We start from the raw sequence: 22,473 nt of genomic DNA, 5'->3' as shown, positions 1-22,473 counted from the left end.
AATAAATTGTCATTTCATTTCACTGTATTTACAAATGTCTTTAAGTCTTCAGGGAAAAACTCATTAAGGAGAAACCCACTGCGTAAAAGCTACCTTCTACTAAATAGTTACAAATCAATATACAGGGTGTATCAAATTTATGTGCCCGCGTTATATTAAAAAATTAAAATTTTTACTCTATCTTTGATTGATAAAGTGATACATAATAATATAAGTCTTTAAAGTCCCTTTTACTTTTCAGTGTCGGGACTAATGTCTATTCACGTGTGCACAAACTTTGACCATTGTTTTCTATCCTGCGCCAGTCTGCTTGCTTCTGCTACGGTTTTCCCTTTCTTTTGGATAATCTTCGCAATAGTTGTATCCCAGTTTTCTGTTGGTCTTCCTCTGTTTCTTTTTTCTGTATTCTTGCTTCCCATACTTGTCTTACTGGTATGTTTCTTCTCATTCTTTTCATGTGGCCCCACCAACTCAGTTGTTTTTCTTCGATGTATTCTAGGAGTGGTTTAGTTTTGAGCTCATCTCGTATATCGATATTTCTTATTCTGTCTCTTTTTGTTACTCCTTTCACTCGTCTTAGGTATTTCATTTCCAGTGCCTGGATCTTACTCTTCATTCTTCGTGTTAATACCCAAGACTCGCATCCGTATGTAAGTACTGGTCTGTATATCGTGTTGAAGACAGTTATTTTGGTTTTTCTGGATATTTCTTTTTTATTTAAAAATTTGTTATTAATTGCATGGAATATCTTAGACGTTTTGTTAATCCTGTCTTCTATATCTCTGTGTTGTTTTCCACTGTTACTCCCAGGTATTGGAAGTGGTTTACCTGTTCTATTGTTTCTCCATTGATTTGGATATTTAATACGGGTTGTTCTTGTGCTATTACCATAATCTTTGTTTTGCGTGTGTTTATTTTCATCCCGTGCCTATTTAATACCTCATTCCATGTTTGTAAGTTATTTCTTAGATCTTCCTCTTTATCTGCCATAACAACATCATCAGAAAATGCACATTCTGATATTCCGACTCTTTCTAGGTTTCGGTAACCTACATTCTTTCATTATTTCGTCCATAAAGATGTTAAAGAGTGTAGGACTCATGACTCCTCCTTGTCTTAAACCTTCAGATGTTTTAAATTGTTGCGATTTCATATTTTTATGCATTATATAACTCGTGTTCCTTCTATATAAACTTTTGATGGCTTCTATTAGTTTTCTATCTATCCCTCTTCTAATTAGACTGTTCCATATTGTTTGTCTTTTCACTCTGTCGAATGCTTTTTCTAGGTCGATGAAGGCTATGTACGCTTTAGTTTTAGTCAGTAGTGTTTTTTCTGTTATTTGCTTAAGTGTGAATATGTGATCTTGCACCGCTCGTCCTTTCCGGAAACCACTCTGGGCTTCTTCTAGTGTCGTTTCTATTATATTCTTCAGCTTTTGTTCTAATACTGTTTCGTACATTTTCAGTGCCGTACATAGTAGTGTAATTCCTCTATAATTGTTACATTCTTTGGTATCTCCTTTCTTATGTATGGGCAGTACTACTCCCATCTCCCAGTCCGACGGTATTTCTTCTTTCTTCCATGCCTCATTGCATATTTTTCTCTGAGCAGTTTCCTACCTTCCAGTCCCATATATTTCAGCATTTCTGGTGTTATTCTATCATGTCCAGGAGATTTCCCATTTTTAAGTTTCTTTATTGCTGTTTCTATATCTTCGTTTGTTATTTCTTCTGTGTTTTCTTCCTGTTCTCTTCTTTCTTCATTTTCTTCGTTGTTTATTATTAACCATTTAATTCTTTATTTCCTACAATTACCTACGCAACAATTCAAATCTGGATCCAGTTACGGCAGATGTACACCACTGATTTAATTGAAATCTATCAGTAATGTCATAAAGGCAATCGGCTTTCCTAGCAGTTGATTGCTTATCGATCGTGTTATATTATCACCCGCCTTCTCTCTGCCCATCATTTTCAGTTTCTATTCAATTAATTTCCACGAAGCAAGTCCCTAATTGCAATAAAAAACAAGAAAGTGCGTCAAAACCAATGAAACGTTGCATGGCAAATGGGCCCGTAGTATCGATTTTAGAACGCCGAAAATGGGAATTTTCCACGATTTATTTCGGAAAGTTTTTCATTTATGAAAAAATCCGTTAACGCATTGTCCTATAAAGCAGAAATCTTCTGGGAAAAACGTGCCTTGTCTTTAATTAACTTACTTTTACATTATTTGAGAACATTTACATTTTTTCCCCACTCGCGTTTTTTTCCTTCAATTATTTCTTTTTGAATAGTTTAAATTTATCCACAGCTCTTGACTAAGTTATGTTTCTAAAAGTGTTTTTCTTTCTCTTAACGGCTTTTTTTTCATTTAATCTTCATTATATTATACAGGGTGGGCCAAAGAAAAGGGTCCACCTCAATATTTAGCAGTAGTTATTATATTTTAAGGAAATGCCAAAACAGGTTGATTTTAATTTTTAAATTACAATTTTTTGATATATATTTTATAGGTACATACTAGTAACGTCATCCATCGGCGGTGATGACGTAATCGATCTTCTTCTTCTTAACGTGCCCTATCAAGTCCCCTTGACGTTGGCGATTAACATGGCGAAACTGTCTCTGTCTCGAGCTATTCTAAATAGTTGTTCTGCTTTCTTTATTTCTGTCCACTCCCGGATATTCTTCAACCAAGAGGCTTGCTTTCTACCAATTCCTCTGCGTCCTTCGATTTTACCCATCATAATAAGTTGAAGAATAGTATACCGGTCTCCCCTTACTACGTGTCCAAAATAGGCCATCTTTCTATATTTGATGTTATTAAGCAGCTCGCGGGCAGCATTTGCTCTCTTAAGGACTGCCACATTTGTCAGCATAGCCGTCCATGGTATTTTCAGTGTACGTCTATGCAGCCACATTTCAAAGGCCTCCAAACGATTAATGGTGGATATTTTTAATGTCCATGCTTCGACACCATACAAGAGGACTGACCAAATGTAACATTTAATCATGCGCTTTCGAAGTTGAAGTTACAAGTTATCATTACAGAAGAATGACCTCATTTTTAAAAATGTCGTGCGGGCTATCTCGATTCTTCATTTTATTTCTTTATCTGGATCTAGTTGTTCAGTAATATGGCAACCAAGATATTTAAAAGTGGGTACTCTTTGAATTATATGACCATCAACATATAACCGTGAATCTTGATGGGCCAAACGGCTAAATACCATGTATTTTGTTTTTGAACAGTTTATGTTTAGGCCAATTGTAATCGACGTAATCGATAATTTTTTTAAATGGGAATAGAGGTTGTGTAGTAGCTCATTTGAAAGGTTGTTCAATTTTCTATTCAGTAATATAAACATTAATATGATTATTTATACAGGGTGGCCAAAAAAATTATTTTTGAATTAAATTAATTGACACAAAAAGAAGAATGTATGTAATTTATTTAACTCAAAATTCATTCTATTGCTGTCAAAAAATAGAAAAAAAAAATACGTTTGTTTGGCAAATAAACATTGCTTTTCGCTTAAATTAAATGTTCAAACTGCCAACAGGTAGGTGGGAGGCTGTTTTTGATTTAATTTAAGCGAAAAAAAAATGTTTATTTGTGAAATAAACAATTTTTTTTGTATTTTCTGATAGCAATACAATGTAGTCTGAGTTAAATAAATTACATACATTCTTCTTTTTGCGGCAATTAATTCAATTCAAAAATTATTTTTTTGACTACCCTGTATAAATAATGATATTAATGTTTATATTACTGAATAGAGAATTGAACACCCTTTCAAATGAGCTACCACACGATCCCTATTCCCATTTAAAAAAATCATCGATTACGTCATCACGCTCAGATGGATGTCGTCACTAGTATGAAATATATGGCAAAAAATATCAATATAAAAATAAAAATCGACCTGTTTCGGCATTTCCTTAAAATCTAATAACTACTGTCAAATATCGAGGTAAACTCTTTTCTTTGGCCCACCCTGTATGCAGGGTGAGTTTTTCGTGCGGCATTGGGAGATAATTCCATTATGGTACAGAATGTCCAGAAAAGTTATTTAGAAAAAATTTAGGCAATGATATTCTCCAGACTTGGATAATATGTCTTAATTTTACAGTGCGATTACAGTGTCAAATCAAACATCCAATTTTTTAAATAAGACAGTCTGTATATTTTGTCATATTTAGATTCCTGTCATAATCGCTTTTCTTACAATATGAACGTTCACAGTATTACGCAGGGTACTTAACGAATTATAACCATTATTATTTTGATATCGCTATGACGTAAACTCACTGTATACAAGGTGAGGCAGATAAACGGCTTATTAGAAATACCTCGAGAACTAAAGGCAATAGAATCATGCAAATTAGATTGACGGGGTTTTGAAGAATGATCTATTTAATTAAAATATTTTCATCTATTTGCTACTTCCAGTTATACCGGAAGTTGCTCATACGTTTTTTTAAATAGGACACCCTGTATATTTTTACATTTTTGGATATTCCTCGATGTCTTCTTTCTTGAAATATAAGGTTTTGTAATATTATACAGGGTAGTTTAAAAGATAATTACGTTTTTTTTTTAATTTCGTAGCAATATTCACACCCTGTAGAATTGTAGTAGTTTGACATCAAAAACTCTATTTACGTTTAAATGATTTTTAATATAGTCTACTATTGTTAAAAATTATTAGGACAGCTAAATGTTGAATTTTATTATACAGGGTTGGTCGAAACCCGGAATGAGTATTTTCTGAGTTTTCTTAAATGGAACACAATGTATTTTAGTATTGTAATGAAATGATATTTTATGGTACTTTTTTATTTCTTAAGCATTCCCTATACCTAACTGCTTTAATTTGTGAGTTATTGGTGATTCAAGCCAAACATTAATTGCAACAAAAAATTCTTCTTCTTAAAGTGCCGTCTCCTCAATGGAGGTTGGCTACTACAATTGCAAACCCTTCTCTGTCTTCAGCTGTTCTTATTAGCTGTTCAAAATTTAGCCCTGTCCATTGTCGGATATTTCTGAGCCACGATAGTCTTTTCCTTCCTAGTCCTTCCCTTCCCTCGATCTTTTCTTTCACTATAAGTTGAGCATATTGGTACTTATTATTTCTCAGTAATTTGTGGCCCAGATATGATGTTTTTCTAACTTTCACTGCGTTGAAAAGTTCTCTTGCCTTGCCTATTCTATGCAGCACTTCTTCGTTAGAGGTATGCGATGTCCACGAAATTTTGAGAATTCTCCGGTAGATCGACATTTCAAAGGCCTCCAACTTATTTATGGTTAATGTTTTAAGGGTCCATGTCTCAACTTCATAGAGAAGAGTCGACCAGACGTAGCATTTGGATAAACGTAGTCGAATTTCGAGATTTATTCGAGAATCACAAAGCAGTTTTTTGATTTTTCGAAAGATTTTCTGGCCTGTTCTATTCTCGATCTTATTTCTAGATCAGGATTTAGGCAACAAAAAATACGTGAATTTCATTACGTTGGCCGTGAAAATATTCAATCACAAATAATTTTTCGGAAATAAATACACAATAATCTAGACTGATCCTAAAAATTACCAATAATGGTTGAGCTATCAAAATACCTACGAAGTTAACACTGTTAATCCGATTAACAATTAAGCACAAATTAAGTCAGTTAGGGATAGGGAATGCTTAAGAAATAAAAAAGTATCATAAAATATCATTTCATTACAATACTATAATACATTTACATCTTACATTCCATTTAAGAAAACTCAGAAAATACTCATTCCGAGTTTCGACCAACCCTGTATACTAAAATTCAATATTTAGCTATACTAATAATTTTTAACAATAGTAGACTATATTAAAAATCACTTGAACATAAACAGAGTTTTTGATGTCAAGCTACTACAATTCTAAAGGGTGTGAAAGTTGCTACGAAATTAATAAAAAAACATAATTATATTTTAATCTACCCTGTATAACATAACAAAACCTTAGATTTTAAGAAAAAAAACATCGAGGAGAATTCAAATGTAAAAATTCAAAATGTAAAAATATACAGGGTGTCCCATTAAAAAAACGAAGTTATAAGCAACTTCCGGTATAACCGGAAGTAACAAATAGATGAAAATATTTTAATTAAATATGTAGATCACTCTTCAAAATCCCTTCATTCCAATTTTCATGATTCTGTTGCCTTTAGTTCTCGAGATATTTCTAATAGGCCGTTTATCTGCCTCACCCTATATACTATAGTCCAGTCGGGTTAGACGAATAACAGGCCTAACCTTGCATTAGGAGCTGCCCCAAATTTTATTTTTTTAATCTTTAGGGGGGTCAATAGTAGTGTAAATTTAAAATCTCGACTGAATTCCGCCATTGCGTTAGCCGCCATCTTGATTTTAAACGAGAACTGTTTTTGCTCAATATCTCCGCCATTTTCAACTTTTTGACAAAAAGTATAACAACCAAAATTGTTGAAAATGTAATTTTCTATCATTCCTATTTTACAATTTTTTTGTGCCATCGATATTTTCCGAGTTATACCGGAAAATAGTGACAGTTATATATATAAATAGAGCATAATTATTGAATTATCTCGTTTATTGTTAGTTTTACGACAAAAATGTTCCTATACAAAAATAGGGAGAATTGAATTCTACACAGTTTTAGTTTTTTTCATTTTTTGCTAAAGTTAATATTTAAGGTAGTATGTATGCGATAATGGTGCGAGCGTAAGACCTGATTGATTTTGTAGCAATTGTTTTTGTTCAATATCTACGCCATTTTCAACTTAAATTGTTCCAAATATGTTTTTCTACAATTTCTTTTTAAAAATTTTTTGCATGCGGTTGATATTTTCCGAGTTAAGTGGGAAAATAGTAAAAAGTGGTGGGGGGAGCATAATTACTGAATTTAATCTTTTTTCTGAGCTGCCCCAAATTTTATAATTCTATCCTTTAGGGGTGATCAATAGTACTGTAAATTTAAAATCTCGACTGAATTCCTCGGTTGCATTAGCCGCCATATTGATTTTAAAGGAGAACCGTTGTTGCTTAATATCTCCGCCATTTTCAACTTTTCGACATAAACGGTAGGAACTAAAATTTTTGGAAACGCAATTTCCTAGAATTTCTTTTCCACAATTTTTTTATGCGATCAATATTCTCCGAGTTAAGGAGGAAAATAGTGGAAGCGGAGGGGAAGAATAATTATTGAATTGTCTCATTTATTATTACCTTTACGACATAATTGTAAATAAACAAAAATAAAGAGAATTATATTTTATACAATTTTTGAAACTTCCAATGAAACGCCAACCAAACTAAGTACATAAAAGACATAAATAATAGCTTATGTGCATTCAGTTTACTTAATTTTATTAACTAGCGGGTTTTATTGGTTGAATTTGTCTGTCGATAATTAAGTTTCATGTCAGCTAACATATTTTAATATTTCAACAATTTTTTTTAATTTTGGACCCCGTTGGGGGGAATTTTCCCATTACCCCCCCCCCTATTAGGCCCGCCACTGATTCTCTCGAAAAATTGTAGTAAATCGTAATTGCAACAATTTTAGTCCTTACACTTTTTGTCGAAAAGTTAAAAATGGGGAGGATATTGAACAAAAACAATTGCTTTAAAATCAATCGGGTCTTACGCTCGCGCCTTTACCGCATACGTACTACCTTAAATATTGATTCTATCAAAAAAATGAAAGAGATCAAAATTGTACAAAATTTAATTCTCTTCATTTTTGTATAGGTTAAAATTTGTTGTAAAAAAATAATAAACGAGGTAATTCAATAAATCAATAATTTATGCTTTAACTGTCACTGATTTTTCCCCATAACTCGGAAAATATGGATCGCACGAAAAAATTATAATAAACGAAATTATAGAAAATCACATTATCAACAATGTCAGTTTCTATAGTTTTACATACATAACAATAGGTTACAATATTGGAGGAAATATACAACCTTCGCAGTTATGGCTTTCATAAATGGAAAAGTAGGACAAAAATCACTTACCTGTATGGTATGTCCATGGTTCTGTTGACTGATATTTAACTGCTGCGCTTGGTTGATTTGAACGTTGGTGGTACCGGAATTTTGGTTGTTTCCACCGCCAGGTCCCGAAGGAGGTCTCGGAGGAGTACCACCTCCGAAAGCTCCGGAATTGTTCGTCGGTCCGGTACTACTGCGCGGCAAATATCCCGGACTGCCGTGACTACTCGCACTCGGGCTACTATACGGCGAATACTGCTGCTTGTATATGCCGGGATTTTTGCGTTTCATGTCGTATTCGTTACCCTAAGTCATGAACATACGGAACTTAAAGTATATATTCCAGTCAACGAGAGAAAAAATAGGATATTACCTCCGATTTCCATCCTCATTCAAAGTCTACCCTATGCCGATATATTTGTATTATTTATAGGGGTGAAAACTACCCCTGATTGACAAAATTGAATCAAACTAGTTGTAACGTAATTCAAAATATCATACTAGTGACGTCATCCATCTGGGTGTGATGACGTAATCTAAATATTGGAATTAATTTAATTCAAATTTTTTTTTTAATTCAAACCCTGTACCCTGTATAAATATTTATGTTAATGTTTATATTAGTGAATACAAAATTGAATAGCCTTTCGATTGAGCTAACACACGGCACCTATTCTCATTAAAAAAAAATCATCGATTACGTCATCACGCCCAGGTGGATGACGTCACTAGTATGATATATATACCAAAAAAACAGAATTTAAAAATAAAAATCGACCTGTTTCTGGATTTATCTCCAGAGACGCCTATTCTCGAGAAAATGAATTTATGCCCACTCAAACGTCCTCACTGTATTTGTATAAGCCAAAGAATTGTTTATAACTTTAAAACAGTGCTGAGGCCGCTTAAATAATCCGATTTTAATTCTGCAAAGTGTATCAGATAGGTAAAGAACCTCTTTATATGTAAAAAAATTTGCAATCTTCTAAATGGTCTACTTTTTCTTCAGAAAGTTTTTAAAAAATTTGAAGTTTTAAAAAAAAGTTTTTAAAAATCTTTTTTTTTTGTCATAAATGTTTTATCACTTTATCAGAGTTCCATTATTGTTTTTATTGTATTATTATTGTATTGTATTATTTATTGTGTTACTATATTGTTTCTGTTTATTTTGTATTAGGATTAGGATTGTATTTTGTTTATTGCAACTGGCTGAATGACTAATGTCTATGCCATTAAATAAAAAAAAAAAAAAAATAAAAAAAAAAAAAGTTTAGATTGCAAAATTATTCTGCAACGATTTAAGTATGTTGTAAGAATTTTCTAAGCGAATTACGAAAGTTCTAAGTGTAACCAAAGTGGTTGAAAAACGTTGAATAAAAACAGGCTTATTTTGCCCCTTATTTTGTATCTATTGCTATTTTGCAGAAAGGGTAATAATTTAAGACATTTTTAACCAGTCGTTTATCATACAAAATTCAATTATCTTTATTTTATTTCCCAACGACTTTGTTCCAAAATGAATCGTTTTAAAGTTATGAGCAAAGAAAGTAGAAAAAATCTATGTTTTTCGAAATTTTTAAATATTTTAATTTTTTTATTAATGTTCCGGGCATATTTGAGAAGGAGCATACATAAGTCAATTATTATTGTTGAAGTTGTCACCTAACTTTATCTGCAAAAATCCGAATTCCACCTCGCACATCCAAAAATAGACGTTTTTTCACAAATCCGCCCTGGTCTAATTGTAGAAGGATGTACTTATTTAAATTCTGGTAGATGCGGGGTTAAATATACTGCTCAATTTTTCTTAAAATATATGAGCGATCAATCTTTTTTGTACCGTATCCCGCTTATAGGCTATTGATAGTGTATTTTAGAAAGGAACTACAACATTAACAGGGTTTTATTGTTTCATATGGTCAATTCCGGCCGTCTAATGGTGGATCTCACTCGCATTCGCCATTGACGACCGGCTAATACGCGCTTAACGCTCATTGTTACAGTTTAGTAATAAAATAAAGACAAAAATTTCTACCTCCGAGAAGAGGTGAAAACCCAAGATAAAAGCACATTTTGGCATAGGGTAGACTTTGTTTCTTGAACTATTCCCTACATACTTTGAAAATATCAAGTTAACTGATACATTAGGACAGAATTCGGAGCAAAATATCCTGATTGACTGCACGAATACAGTGGACTCTCTCTATAACGAACACGGGTATTACGAGGTTTCGCTTATAACGAGGTACACTAGATGTCCCATGAAATTCCTATTTAACTCTATAACGAGGCATATTTGGTTATAACGAGGAAATATGAAATCGAAGAATATGTTTCTTTACCTGTCTTTGGCGTGGTGATGGCTATAAATAAATACCCCAACTGCCTGTATACAGGAATGCCCAACATCTGTGTGCTTATCGATGTCAGTGCTGTAATAAACACCGCCTGTAATAAACTTCTTCCTTCCTGTTTATCTATCGATCGATATTTAATATTGTAGGAAATTTACAATTTACGATGGCCAAGTTTCATTGTTGAGATCGACCATCGACACCTAATAAACTACGTAAGAGGCATCAAAACATTTCAGTAGTGGTGGTATGCCCGATATTATTGTCTGATATAACGAGATCCGCTTATAACGAGGTAATTGGTCTGCCATTTCAGTTCTCGTTATAGAGGGAGTCTATTGTATTCTAATTGGTGAAAAATAACTCTTACCTGGAAGATCATCTCCTGTTTGATCATGTCAGGCTGCGGGAACGTGGGGCTGTTCTTGTGAATCGAGTTCGGGCTGCCGTAATCGCTGCCCTGGAACTGGAACTCTCCGTAGGGCGACCTCGCGGCGGTGAAGGAGAGCCCCATTTGGTTTTTGTGTTGGTGCTGCTCCGCCATCTGCTTCAAGGTTTGTGCGGCCGGGCTCAGCTCAGTCTTAGTAAAGTCCATACTGGGGTAGGAAGGCATTCGGGGGTTGTTTTGTTGCAGGAGAGGGCTAGACGTCGTGGTTTTGGATTCCTGAGACGTGGGAATGTTCTGGAATAATACGTATTATTGTAAAACAGCATCAACATTTACTGGTACCGTGAATCGAAAAATTTTGCACTCGTGCCTAATAGAATACTAGAATTGTATGCTAGGAGGTACATCAACTGGGAAATACAGGATAAAACAGCAAAATAATCCCACAAAAACGGCAGAAATTAGATCCTTTTTTTGATTTGCACATCATTTCTAACTGCTTAGCTTCATTTTCATCATCCTGATCCTTATTTTTATTCACCACAATCAAGGAAGAACCTTTATTAAAGAAACTTATTGGATAAGTGATGGATTCAAACGTTATTTGATGGAAGTTAATTTTATCTAATAATAAAATACTTAAAACTTTTGTTTTCGTTTTGTTTTACTTCCACAAACTGTATTAGAATTATAAACTTTATTATAAATTAATGTCACTACAGCGGTTTCGGCAGACTGCCTTTCTCAAGTGGTGTGTTTTTACTATGCGTCTACACTTCATACACTTTAACCGAATAAGTTAAGTAGGGGGGACCTGTTTGTCTTCTACTAAATAGTAATCTACTGATGTAATTCTACTAAATAAAATACTAATTCACGAAAAGGATGTCAAGAAGAGATGAAGAAAGTATTTTGACACTTTATTAAATGAAGAATTTGACAGACAGCCTGTGGAGTTAACGGAGACAGTAACAGCAATGGTTAAATGGTTACCAGAATAACAAACGAGGAAATGTCTCAAGCGCTTCAAAAAATCAAGAATGGAAAAGCAGTCGGACCAGATGATATTCCTGGAGAAGTATGGAGAGCATTGGAAGAGACAGGAATAAGTTGGCTAGCACTGCTAGCAGGGCTATTTAATAGAATTATGGAAGTTGGACAAATGCCAGACGAATGGAGAAGCAGTATATTAGTACCTGTCTACAAAAACAAGGGAGACATACAACTATGTACAAACTACAGGGCTATAAAACAAACTACATGAAAATATGGGAGAGAGTAATTGATAGACGGATACGTGAAGATACCGAAATATCCGATAATCAATTTGGCTTTATGCAGGGCAGATCAACCACAGATGCAATTTTCATTGTAAGGCAACTGATGGAAAAATACAGGAATAGAGACCAACGCTCATATGGTATTCATTGATCTTGAGAAAGCATATGATAGAGTTCCTCGAGAGATTCTGTGGTGGGCACTCAATAAGAAAGGAGTCCCTGGCGAATATGTAAATATTGTGAGAGATATGTATCATGTATGAGGGAGTAACGACTAGTGTTAGGACAGGTGTGGGAGAGACTGATAAATTTCAGGTGAAAGTAGGATTGCACCAAGGCTGGGTGCTTAGTCCTTATTTATTCTCATTAGTTGTGGACCAGATAACAGCGAAACTACAGGGTAACATTCCATGGTGCCTAATGTATGCTGATGATGTAGTGTTAGTAGGAAATAGTGAAAGAGACTTAGAACAAAAACTGGAACAGTGGAGATAAGCTGTGGAGGAAAAAGGTTTAAAACTTAGTAGGACAAAACAGAGTATTTGGAATGTTCATTTAAAGATGGAGTTACTACAAAGAAAATGGTATCTTTGGATGGTGAAATGATTGTGAAAAGCAATAGTTTTAAGTACCTAGGATAGGTATTACAGAGTAATGGAGAAATGGATGGAGATGCATGCAGTAGAATTAGGGCTGGATGGATGAAGTGGAAAGAAGCGAGTGGTGTGTTGTGTGACAGAAAAATTCCAATGAAGTTGAAGGGAAAATTCTATAAAACAGCCATAAGACCGGCTATGATGTACGGAACTGAATGTTGGGCAGTGAAAAAGAAAGACAAACAACGAATGCATGTGGCGGAAATGAGAATGCTTAGGCCTTAGATGGATGAGTGGAGTGACAAAGAAGGATAAAATTAGAAATGAGTATATTAGGGGAAGTCTAGGTGTGGCACCAATTGATGCCAAAATGAGAGAGCATAGGTTAAGATGGTTTGGTCATGTTCAACGTCGAGACTTTAATCACCCAATATGAAGAATAGCTGAAGTGCAGATTCCTGGAAGGAGTAGGAGAGGAAGACCAAAGAAGACCTGGAGGGAGACGATAAGGCAGGACATGTTGGTAAAGGGGATTAACATTGATATGACCCAAGATAAAATTGTGTGGAGAAATGCAAGAAAGGCAAAGAGAATGATGATGATCATGATTAAAAGAATGATTATGATCTAGAACAGCGGTTCTCAACCCTTTTGAGCGATGTACCACCTACAGTTATTTTTATTATTTTTGGTACCACCTATATTTTTAAATTGTATTATCAATACTTACTAAGTACTACTATTTTAATTTTTTCTATGTTTTGTGTACCACCGCCAATAATGATATGTACCACCAGTGGTACATGTACCACAGATTGAGAACATCTGATCTAGAATCTAGAAGATGAAGTGCTTACGTAGAATCTGTTTTTCTATTATTAAAAGCCTTTTGGTGTTCTGGTATACGCTTGTTAAAGGTTCTACGAGTCTGACCGATGTAAGTTTTTGGGCAGTCATCACATGTAAGTTTGTATACAGCACTGTGTCAGTGCTTTTTTTATTTAACGCAACCATCGTGTAATAATTGTTCCAAAGTCATTTGAATTGGACTCTAAATTACTCTAAATTAACATACCTAAATTACTTCGATCGCATAGCCAGAACGGGGACTATGGAATTATTGGTACTAGAAGGAAAGATAGTCAAACACAAAGACCGAGAGAAAGATCTCTCACACCACGCGACGGGCAGACCAAATGAAGACTTTGGTCGGAAAATACCTACATGGCACAAGATCGCAACCAATAGAGACAGCAAGCTAACAATATTTAGGTGTCACCAGGTCCTGACAAGGGCTCAAGGAATGAGGAGACACCTTCATAATTTTACTTTTTGGCCTATTAAATCCTATGAAATTAATTTTTTTTATATCCAAGTACATAGTTCCAATTTCCAATAGTATAAAACAATGAACAATAATAAATTTCATGGTATCTGCTAAATAAAATTGTTTAGAAATGTTTTGATAGCCATATATACGTTATCGTTAAGACCTATGACTAATATAAAAGAAACTTGCTAATAACTGTCACCTATCAGCTTCACGACTTATATCTAGTGACCTTCGGCGAATTAATTCATTACTCAGCACCCCTTAAACTTTATAGTCACGATGGACAATTTTTGCCCATAGACCTCAAAAGTTGGTGAATATAACAAATAACAATTAGTAGGTATTTTGAGTTTGTAATAGGAAATTTTGAAGTATGTAGGGTGGTAGTAGTAAGGGAAGATTTTATAAAAATGGTTATATAGGTATATAATACTAAGCAATATAAAGCACATTATAATAAACCAAAAGTTTTTAACATCCCTGAAGAAAAATAACTTACATTTTTTATTACAGAGGCTTTTTTCTTTCTTCGATGGGAACTCTTGGTTGCCTTTGTTTTATTTTCTGATACACTTTTCGGAGGAATCTTCACTTCTGTGCAAGTCTCAGAAGCCAAAACCTCCATTATCATCTTCATGCTCCATGATTTTCCCACTTTATGTCTCATTTTGTTTTGAAAGATTCAAAGTTGTAGGAAAATGCTTGTTCTTCAATTTTCACTATCGCGACTTCTTAATTGGCGTGAATAGTACTTAATAAATTGCCGTCTGTGATTTGAGTACCTTACAGTGGAAAGTGGAAGGGGAACTCAATCGATCGGTCTGACAGACCACGTCATAACTTATCGTCCGAGTCCGGGTTTTCGAATTCCGAATTCTGAATCATGTTTGTTATTTTATCAAATGTAAAAGCATTAAATCCAGCTAATAAATTTATTAGCTAACTGATAACTAGAGTCCGTATTTCTAAGCATAATGCTTAGGTATGGTAAATAATAAAAGGAGGAATATTTTCTGTTTAAATAGACGAAATATGCAAAAATAGGTCGACATGTCGTTTTTGAATTTCGGTACTTATTTGGTGCATTTTATATAAATATTGTTACCATTTTTGCATTTAGCATAATTTTTATATGATCCTATTCTTCAAAAAGAGTCTATAAAAGCCTGTCAAAAAATATTAATTACATATTATCGGCATTTTTGCTATCTTTTATTTGTCAATATTTTCACTTCTATGCACCTATATTTGGATATTTCCGGGACTTCCCCGCCCGCGTCAATTTGATGATTTTTTTAAATAAGGGCCAAACCAGACAGACCACTCTGCAGCGCTACTCTGTGGATCCACAAAGCAGCTTCCGATGATTTACCGTGGGTTCTTGTGTGAAGTGGACTTCGCACCCCAGACGAGTGACTGTGGCCAGCCACAGTCGCCAAGCCTCACTGCTAGTGGCGCCCACTAGTGGCAAAACCCATTCAGATTGTAACGTTTAAGTTTTCCCAGTGTAGATTTTAATCCGGTCCCCCATACCTTCACGGCTTCTAATTAATTGCCTGTAGACCTTAGCACCTATATCCGCGTGTTTTCTCAGAAAAACATATGTGCATTCGAATGCCATATTCCCCCCATGAAACCCGTCTATTTTCACACTCGGAATTGGTGTATACCTTATACCCAAAACGTGGGAATTGGTATCTATAACTGGAAAAAATCATTAACACTTAATCCCTTAATAGCCATAACTCATTGGAGAATCATAGTTCTGAGACATTTGACGACTATGCCGATGCATGTTATTAAGGCTCTTTTTTGGATGTTTCTCGGGACCGTTGACAAACTCGCGTCCCCAAGCCGTCAGTCTTATTTAAGCAGAAATCTGTGAATTTTGGGCATTCGTGAGTTAAACTTTGTTGCAGTAAGTTGAGTTGTTTGAGTCATGTGGTGAATGTTAGTTGTTTTGTGATGGACCAGCCTGGACTAGTCTGGTAAGTCATTAAAAAACCCTTTTTCTTCATAGAACACTCGCTGTGAATAATTAATTTTGTTCACAGGGCTGGTCCCAAGTCCCAGTTACCACCTATCGCTAGTATCTGAATCCACATTACACTGTGGCCAAAGCTATTCTTTGTCGCTCCTTTTATTTCGACTTTGCCGCTGGGTAAATATATGACCTGGCCTAGATAAGGAATGCCTGTAAGGGCATCCCCTACATCTGTTTCACGTAAGTTACGTATTTAGAGATGTCTTCTCGCGTGTCCAGAGCAAGGACCTTATGTTTGTGTTTCTTCCGTGGGATAAGTTCATTGACTTACAGTTTTAGCTCATTTAGTGTTAATAGTGACATTTACGTATATGCCGGTCACTTGTTTTTTATTTTTAATATTTAAATAAAAGACATTTTCATCAAGTAAATTTTTTTGAGTACCTTAGAGTATTATTAGAGTTATATATATAAACAAAGAGCTCTTTATTTTTTTGTTGTAAGTGAACGATAAGCATTTTAAGTTTTATTTAGAGTATCGACTTTTTAATTTTTTTTGGGTAACTATTCAGTTTATTTTTTTTGTTGTGAATAAGAGTTATTCGTTCACTTACATTTTACATTTCGTATTTTGTTAGTTTTACGGTGTTGGTGAATACACCAATTTATACGCAATTTGCTAACCATTTTTAAATGATTATTGTGTAATTTTTATTTTGGTGGTTGACGTTTTTACGTTTCATTTGCATATAATATTATGTGAGTATTAAGAGATTTCATTGAGTATTTTAATAAATGTTTTATTAAAGTGTGCAATGTCGCTTTTTATTTAATTATTATTTACAGCTCAAGAGTAAAATATTATGTTGTTTTGTCGTAGCAGTGTTGCTAATTTTTCTATTGTTGTGTATGTATCGTTAATTGTTCCTTTGAGTATTTATTGGTCAAAATACCTGGCGCCCTCTGTTTTTTAGTTTGTGTATTCAGTATTTACGTTTTCTTAGAGTCCATGAGTCAAACCATCAGTTAATATTATCTATTTACCTTTTGTCTATCGTCGTTTCATTAGCTCTATTCGCATATCATTATTTATTCATTTAACATCTTTCATTGTAACAGAAGCCCAACCCAAAGAACCACGCCCACATCTCTTCCGACTGACCAACGTGGCCTTTGTTTCGTCAATGTAAACGATTGGACCTTTCCATCTTCGGTCATTCCTTATTCCATCTAAGGATAATATCGTCCTGATCCTTCTGGTTCAGCCTTCATGACCTCTTGTCCATCTGATCGTTATAATATGGACAATTTTTGTAGCTGCCACAAGTATTGACGAGAGTTTACACGGTGAGCACGTAAAATAAATTTTGATTCCGAAAGATTTTTAATTGAATTCCAAAATATGGGATAAAAGAATGGGCTATATGGGATAAAAGAACCCGAGGGTATAGTTATAGGGAAAGGAAAAGCGTGGGACGAGATCTTTGAATTATTTGTTCCTGATTTTAAAGAAGATAGCCCTATCGAATAGAATAAATACGGTAAGCAATATTTTCTCTATTTATATTTACATTTTATTATACATTCTGAGGAGAAAGAAGACTTTCCTCGTCTGAATCCATCATTGAACTGAACAAAACCAATACTCACAATCTTGTTTGTTTATATATGTTAAATAGTGGGGTCCCATCCTCTGCCAAAAAAAGGTTTTATTGTTTGTTGTCAAAAACAAAACGATAAGATATCAATTAAAAAAGGTTTGCAAGTTAACATGTTTACATAATATATTTAATGGCATCATCTTAAAAACAGGACCTCGTTCACTTAGTTGTAATGGGAATATTACTATCTATGTATGTTTTTTGTATTGAAAATTGTATCAAACTATTTTACGGCTGTATGATACCAGATGTATTGGTTAATTTTTTATGTGCTTCTTTCTGTGATATAGCTGCTTTTGTCTGGTTCTTCTTAATTCCATTTATGGAGTCCATTGGTATTTTTTCAAAAGGGTAGAAATTTTATAAAATATTTAAAACTATGGACATTACAAACACTGACTTTGACGAACACACTTTTTTAAAAGATTATTAGCCGGCCCGGCAAGTTTTTAATCATTTGAACAAGCTTTTTTGCTATTCTCATGAGAACAATCAAACTTATTACTTCCATTGACCGGTCAATATGACATTTCTATTCTTAGAGCCTAATATTTAAAATCTATAACAAGAAATTTCGATTTTGAGCTTTGACAACAAATATGATTCATTCGAAATATGCCTAAAAAACGCTAAATTTAAACTTTCACATTACAAACGACCTAAAAAAAGAAACTGCTTCTATTCGATTGCACAAGTACCGACGTTTTTCGAAATTATACAAATTCAGCTACAAATTCTCTCCATTGACTTCTTCGTGGAAGCATTTTCCGCAACATGAGATCATTTGAAATACGAAAGCTAAATTCAGCGTTTTTTAGGCATATTTCAAATGCCTTATATTTGTTTCCAACACACAAAATCAAAATTACATGTAGGTTCTGAAGATTAGGCTCTAACAATGAAAATTCCATAGAGACCGGTTAATTGGAAGTAATAAACATTAATGATCACATGAGAATCATAGAACAGCTTTATAGAAACGGACTTCACTTGCGGCAAAATCCAAAAATTGCATACAAAAGCTGCACTCTTCACCTTTAAAATGCATTTTAATTTTTGCCGATTTAAGACATTTGGTCAAAACATCGAATTCACATAGATTGAGGGGTTGTAACTAAGGGATGAATATTTAGGGGATGATTTTTTCTACGCCATAATAAAGTGTATTACAAAATGGAATAGATCAGTTTTTGCCCCATTCGAAAATCTCTATTCGTTTAAGAGATATAGGCTGGATAAATTAGTCTGGGACAAATAATTAACAAAAATAAACTATTTTCTTGATTACTTACGAACCGATTTTATTTTTAAAAAATCTGTTGAATAGACGATAGAAGACCACATCTAAAACTATAAAAGAATGTACAGGGTGCTATTAAAAAAATTAAGTTAGGGATTGTAACTACGGGATGCATATTTAGGGGATAATTTTCTCTATGCCGTATTAGAGCGTATTACAAATGGAATATATTAGTTTTTGTCCCATTCGAAAATCTCTATTCGTGTAAGAGATATAGCCTGGAAAAATAATTAGTCTGCAACACCCTGTATACACTTTAAAGTTTATTTTTATTTAGAACCAGAACACTTGTTAACGTTAACGACCCTTACACATAAAGGTAGAAAGGCTTAGGACTAAGTAAAAACGTAAGTAAAAAAATTTGAATCACTCCTCTTGGTTTAAAAACAGACCATATAGACCAGGGTAATAAGCTAGTAATAGACCATGTTCGGGACACTCAAAGATCCAGGTAGCTGACTACTTTTTAGTTATTGTATACCTATGGGATGAAAACCTACCTGTTTCTTGCCTAGAGTTCGCGTCCGTTTTTTAATTATGTATTAACAATTTAGTGCAAAAATCGCGATTTTTTCGTTTTTTTTTGCACCCCATTCAAAAGCTAAATAGTTGACATAAAATTACAAAGTTTAATTTTTTAGAACATTAAAGTTAAAAAGTTAATTTGTTGCTACGCAAACTGCAAAATAAGAGAAAACCGTTATTTGTTAATAACTTTTACAAAAACTACCTTAGAACTTTAGTGTTTCATCCAAAGTTGGGTATTGGGGTACTTAACAAACCCTCAAAATTTGAGACCGATCCATTAATTAGTTTAAGAGTTATTCTAATTGTTTATCCCAGAGACATTTATTTTGCAATAACATAAGACGGAAAATAATGAAGATTATTCTGAGTATGCCAAATGAAAGTAGAAAACTGATACTATAAAAATGCACTAAAAAACGATAAAAAGATTATCTAATATAGTCAAAAATCCTAATGCCAAATTTGTGAAATTTTGTAGTTTAAAAACATTTAGAATAACTTTAAAAATATTGTCTGTAGAAAAAGTCATTTTACATATTAGAAAGGCTGGTATTTTACACTAATTTTTAAAAATGTAGTTTAATTGGTAACTAGTCGTGGTAAGTAAAGGGGGAGCTGGGAGCCGACAAATGCACGAGTTCAAAAACTATAAAAAGCAATTTAAAACTACTATCATTTTCTATATCTCGGGATCTACTGAATATATTTTGATCGTTCTTTTTTTAATTTGTATGTAATTTTTCTTTACATTACAAATATGCAATTTGTCTAGACATTTATTAATTAATAAACAGTCTAATTTGTTTAAACAATTTTTGAAAAAATAATTTTTTCCCAAAAATCCATGATTTTAATCATACTATCCCTATTAATCATAGAAAAAGTTAAGGTATACTTTAATAAATAAATTATCTTCAATAAATAATTATCTAATGAAAATCATTTATTTATTAAAGTGTACTTTAACTTTTTCTGTGATCATTAATGAAACTATGATTAAAAAAATAGATTTTTGTAAAAAAAATATTTTTTCAAGAATTGTTTAAACAAATTCGACTGTTTATTAATTAATAAATTTATAAACAAATTGCATATTTGTAATGTACGTTTAATTGGTATGTACGAAAAAATTACATACCAATTAAAAAAAGAAAGATCAAAATCCATTGAGTTGATCCGGAGATACAGCAAATTATATTCGTTTGAAACTGCTTTTTCGGTATTTTAACTCGCTGGATTTGTAGACTCCCCCTTGTAATCGTTTGCACTACATTTTTGAAAAATCGTAGAGGGTGCTGTGAAGTTATAATGTTTGTGCAAATTTTTTAAGAAAAAATACAAAATCCCATTCTTTAAAATGGCATTAATGAGATTCTTTAATTATTATAAACAAATTAGCTGTGAATTAAAAAAAAACATATGGCTAACTTTGTCCCAAATGAGCCCATGCTAAATTTTTTTATTTGAAAATTCGTGTTAAAATAATATCTTTTCGAATATATAAAAAGATTGTTTCTACGGACAACATTTTTAAAGTTATTCTAAATGTTTATAAACTACAAAATTTTAAAAATTTGGCATTAGGATTTTTGACTATGTTAATTATTTTTTTATCTTTTTTTAATACATTTTGATACTATCATAACCCGGTCTATATAGACATTTCAAATAACAAAAATTGCCGGAGAGCCAAATTTTGGTGGAGAGCTAGGGTATACCATAACAAATAAAGTTTAAAAAGTCCCCATCGATCCCATGTGTGCGTCAAAAGTTATTCGGGGTCAAAGGTCAAAATTTGAGATTTTTTGGATTTTTTTCGAAAACGGTAAGTTTTATCAAAAAAAACCTTAAACCAAAGTTGTAGATCTTAAAATTCTCTACAAAAATAGTCCTTACTATTTTTTTCCTAAGAGTTGCCATTCCTGAGATATCGCGATTCAAAGAGTCACATTATACATGATATGCACACGTTTCCACACCACCTGTGAGGTAGTGTACTCGGCGCGTTTTTTTTTTACCGTGGTTTCCCCTGTAGGCCTACTCCACTAACTGTTTTGACAATTTTAGGATAATTTAAGGAAACAATACCGGTCAAGTTCTAGATATTACCTTATTATTGATATTGATTATTGATATTGCTATTGATTATTGGGTTAACTATTGTTTTGATTTCTTTAGATATTTTAATCAGATTCATATTCTTGAAAGTCTACTTCAACGGTCAAGTCTTCTTCGATTTCATCTTCTTCCTCTTCCTCTTGCTGGATGTTCAGAAATTGTTCAAATGTGACTTAGTCATTGGTCTCTTCATTAAAATCACAGGAGTCTTCCTCTGTTGTACTAAACTGGACATTTGAGCAAGACTGACCTTGGCAGTTGGTACACACTAGAGAACACAGCAACCCGACTTTTTTACATCCACATTTGGCACTACAACCTTTTTTGCAATTGCAAAAAATAGTGTTAAGGAGTTTTTCTGGAGCAGGTGCGGGAGTAAGGTTTTAATCGGTTCCAGAGTATTATCTATTAATTTCCAACCCCAGTCTTCTGGATTCAGTTCATTGCCTAGCCATGTTTCAACTTGATAATATACTCGATACAAATGTTGAAAAGCAGATGCTGATGTTGGAGGAAGACATGATAGTTGTACTTGTTTCTTGTTTCGCGTATTTTTTACAAAAGTTAAGTATCGGTATTTACCAAGACAAATAATTTTTTTTTGGAGCTCCATAAACCGCAAGAAGAAAGCTGAAAGAAAGCTGAAATGTTAACTGACAAATTAACAGCAGCGAATATTGAAGTGAAACAAGCTAAAAATGACGCAGATGTCCTTATAATTGAGACAGCAATTGAAAAATTTAAGGCAACCAACACAACAATTGTAGTTGGTGAAGGTGTTGATTTGTTGGTACTGATTACTGCAGGGACTCCAGTAGATAAAGTTATTTATTTTCTGAAACTATTTTATTATTATCTTCATTATTTTCTGTCTTATCTTATTGCAAAATAAGATAAGCTTAACTCTGGGATAAA

General features: G+C 33.4%; 1 protein-coding gene across 1 annotated transcript in view; it reads right to left on the bottom strand.

The window, feature by feature from the left end:
- LOC114344508 (neurogenic protein mastermind-like) overlaps positions 1–22,473 on the bottom strand; it is a 229,043-nt gene that overhangs the window by 91,338 nt on the left and 115,232 nt on the right. Inside the window, exons 5-6 of the mRNA XM_050659776.1 lie at positions 10,741–11,052; positions 8,041–8,322 (exon numbers count right to left, since the gene is read on the bottom strand). Of these exons, the coding sequence (XP_050515733.1) occupies positions 8,041–8,322; positions 10,741–11,052 (594 nt within the window). The remainder of the gene's footprint in view (positions 1–8,040; positions 8,323–10,740; positions 11,053–22,473) is intronic.

Source organism: Diabrotica virgifera, chromosome 8, assembly GCF_917563875.1.
Source record: "Diabrotica virgifera virgifera chromosome 8, PGI_DIABVI_V3a".
Classification (NCBI taxonomy): Eukaryota; Metazoa; Arthropoda; class Insecta; order Coleoptera; family Chrysomelidae; genus Diabrotica; species Diabrotica virgifera.
The sequence above is the reverse complement of the archived record's forward strand: the minus strand, read 5'-3'. Positions and strand labels throughout refer to the sequence as shown.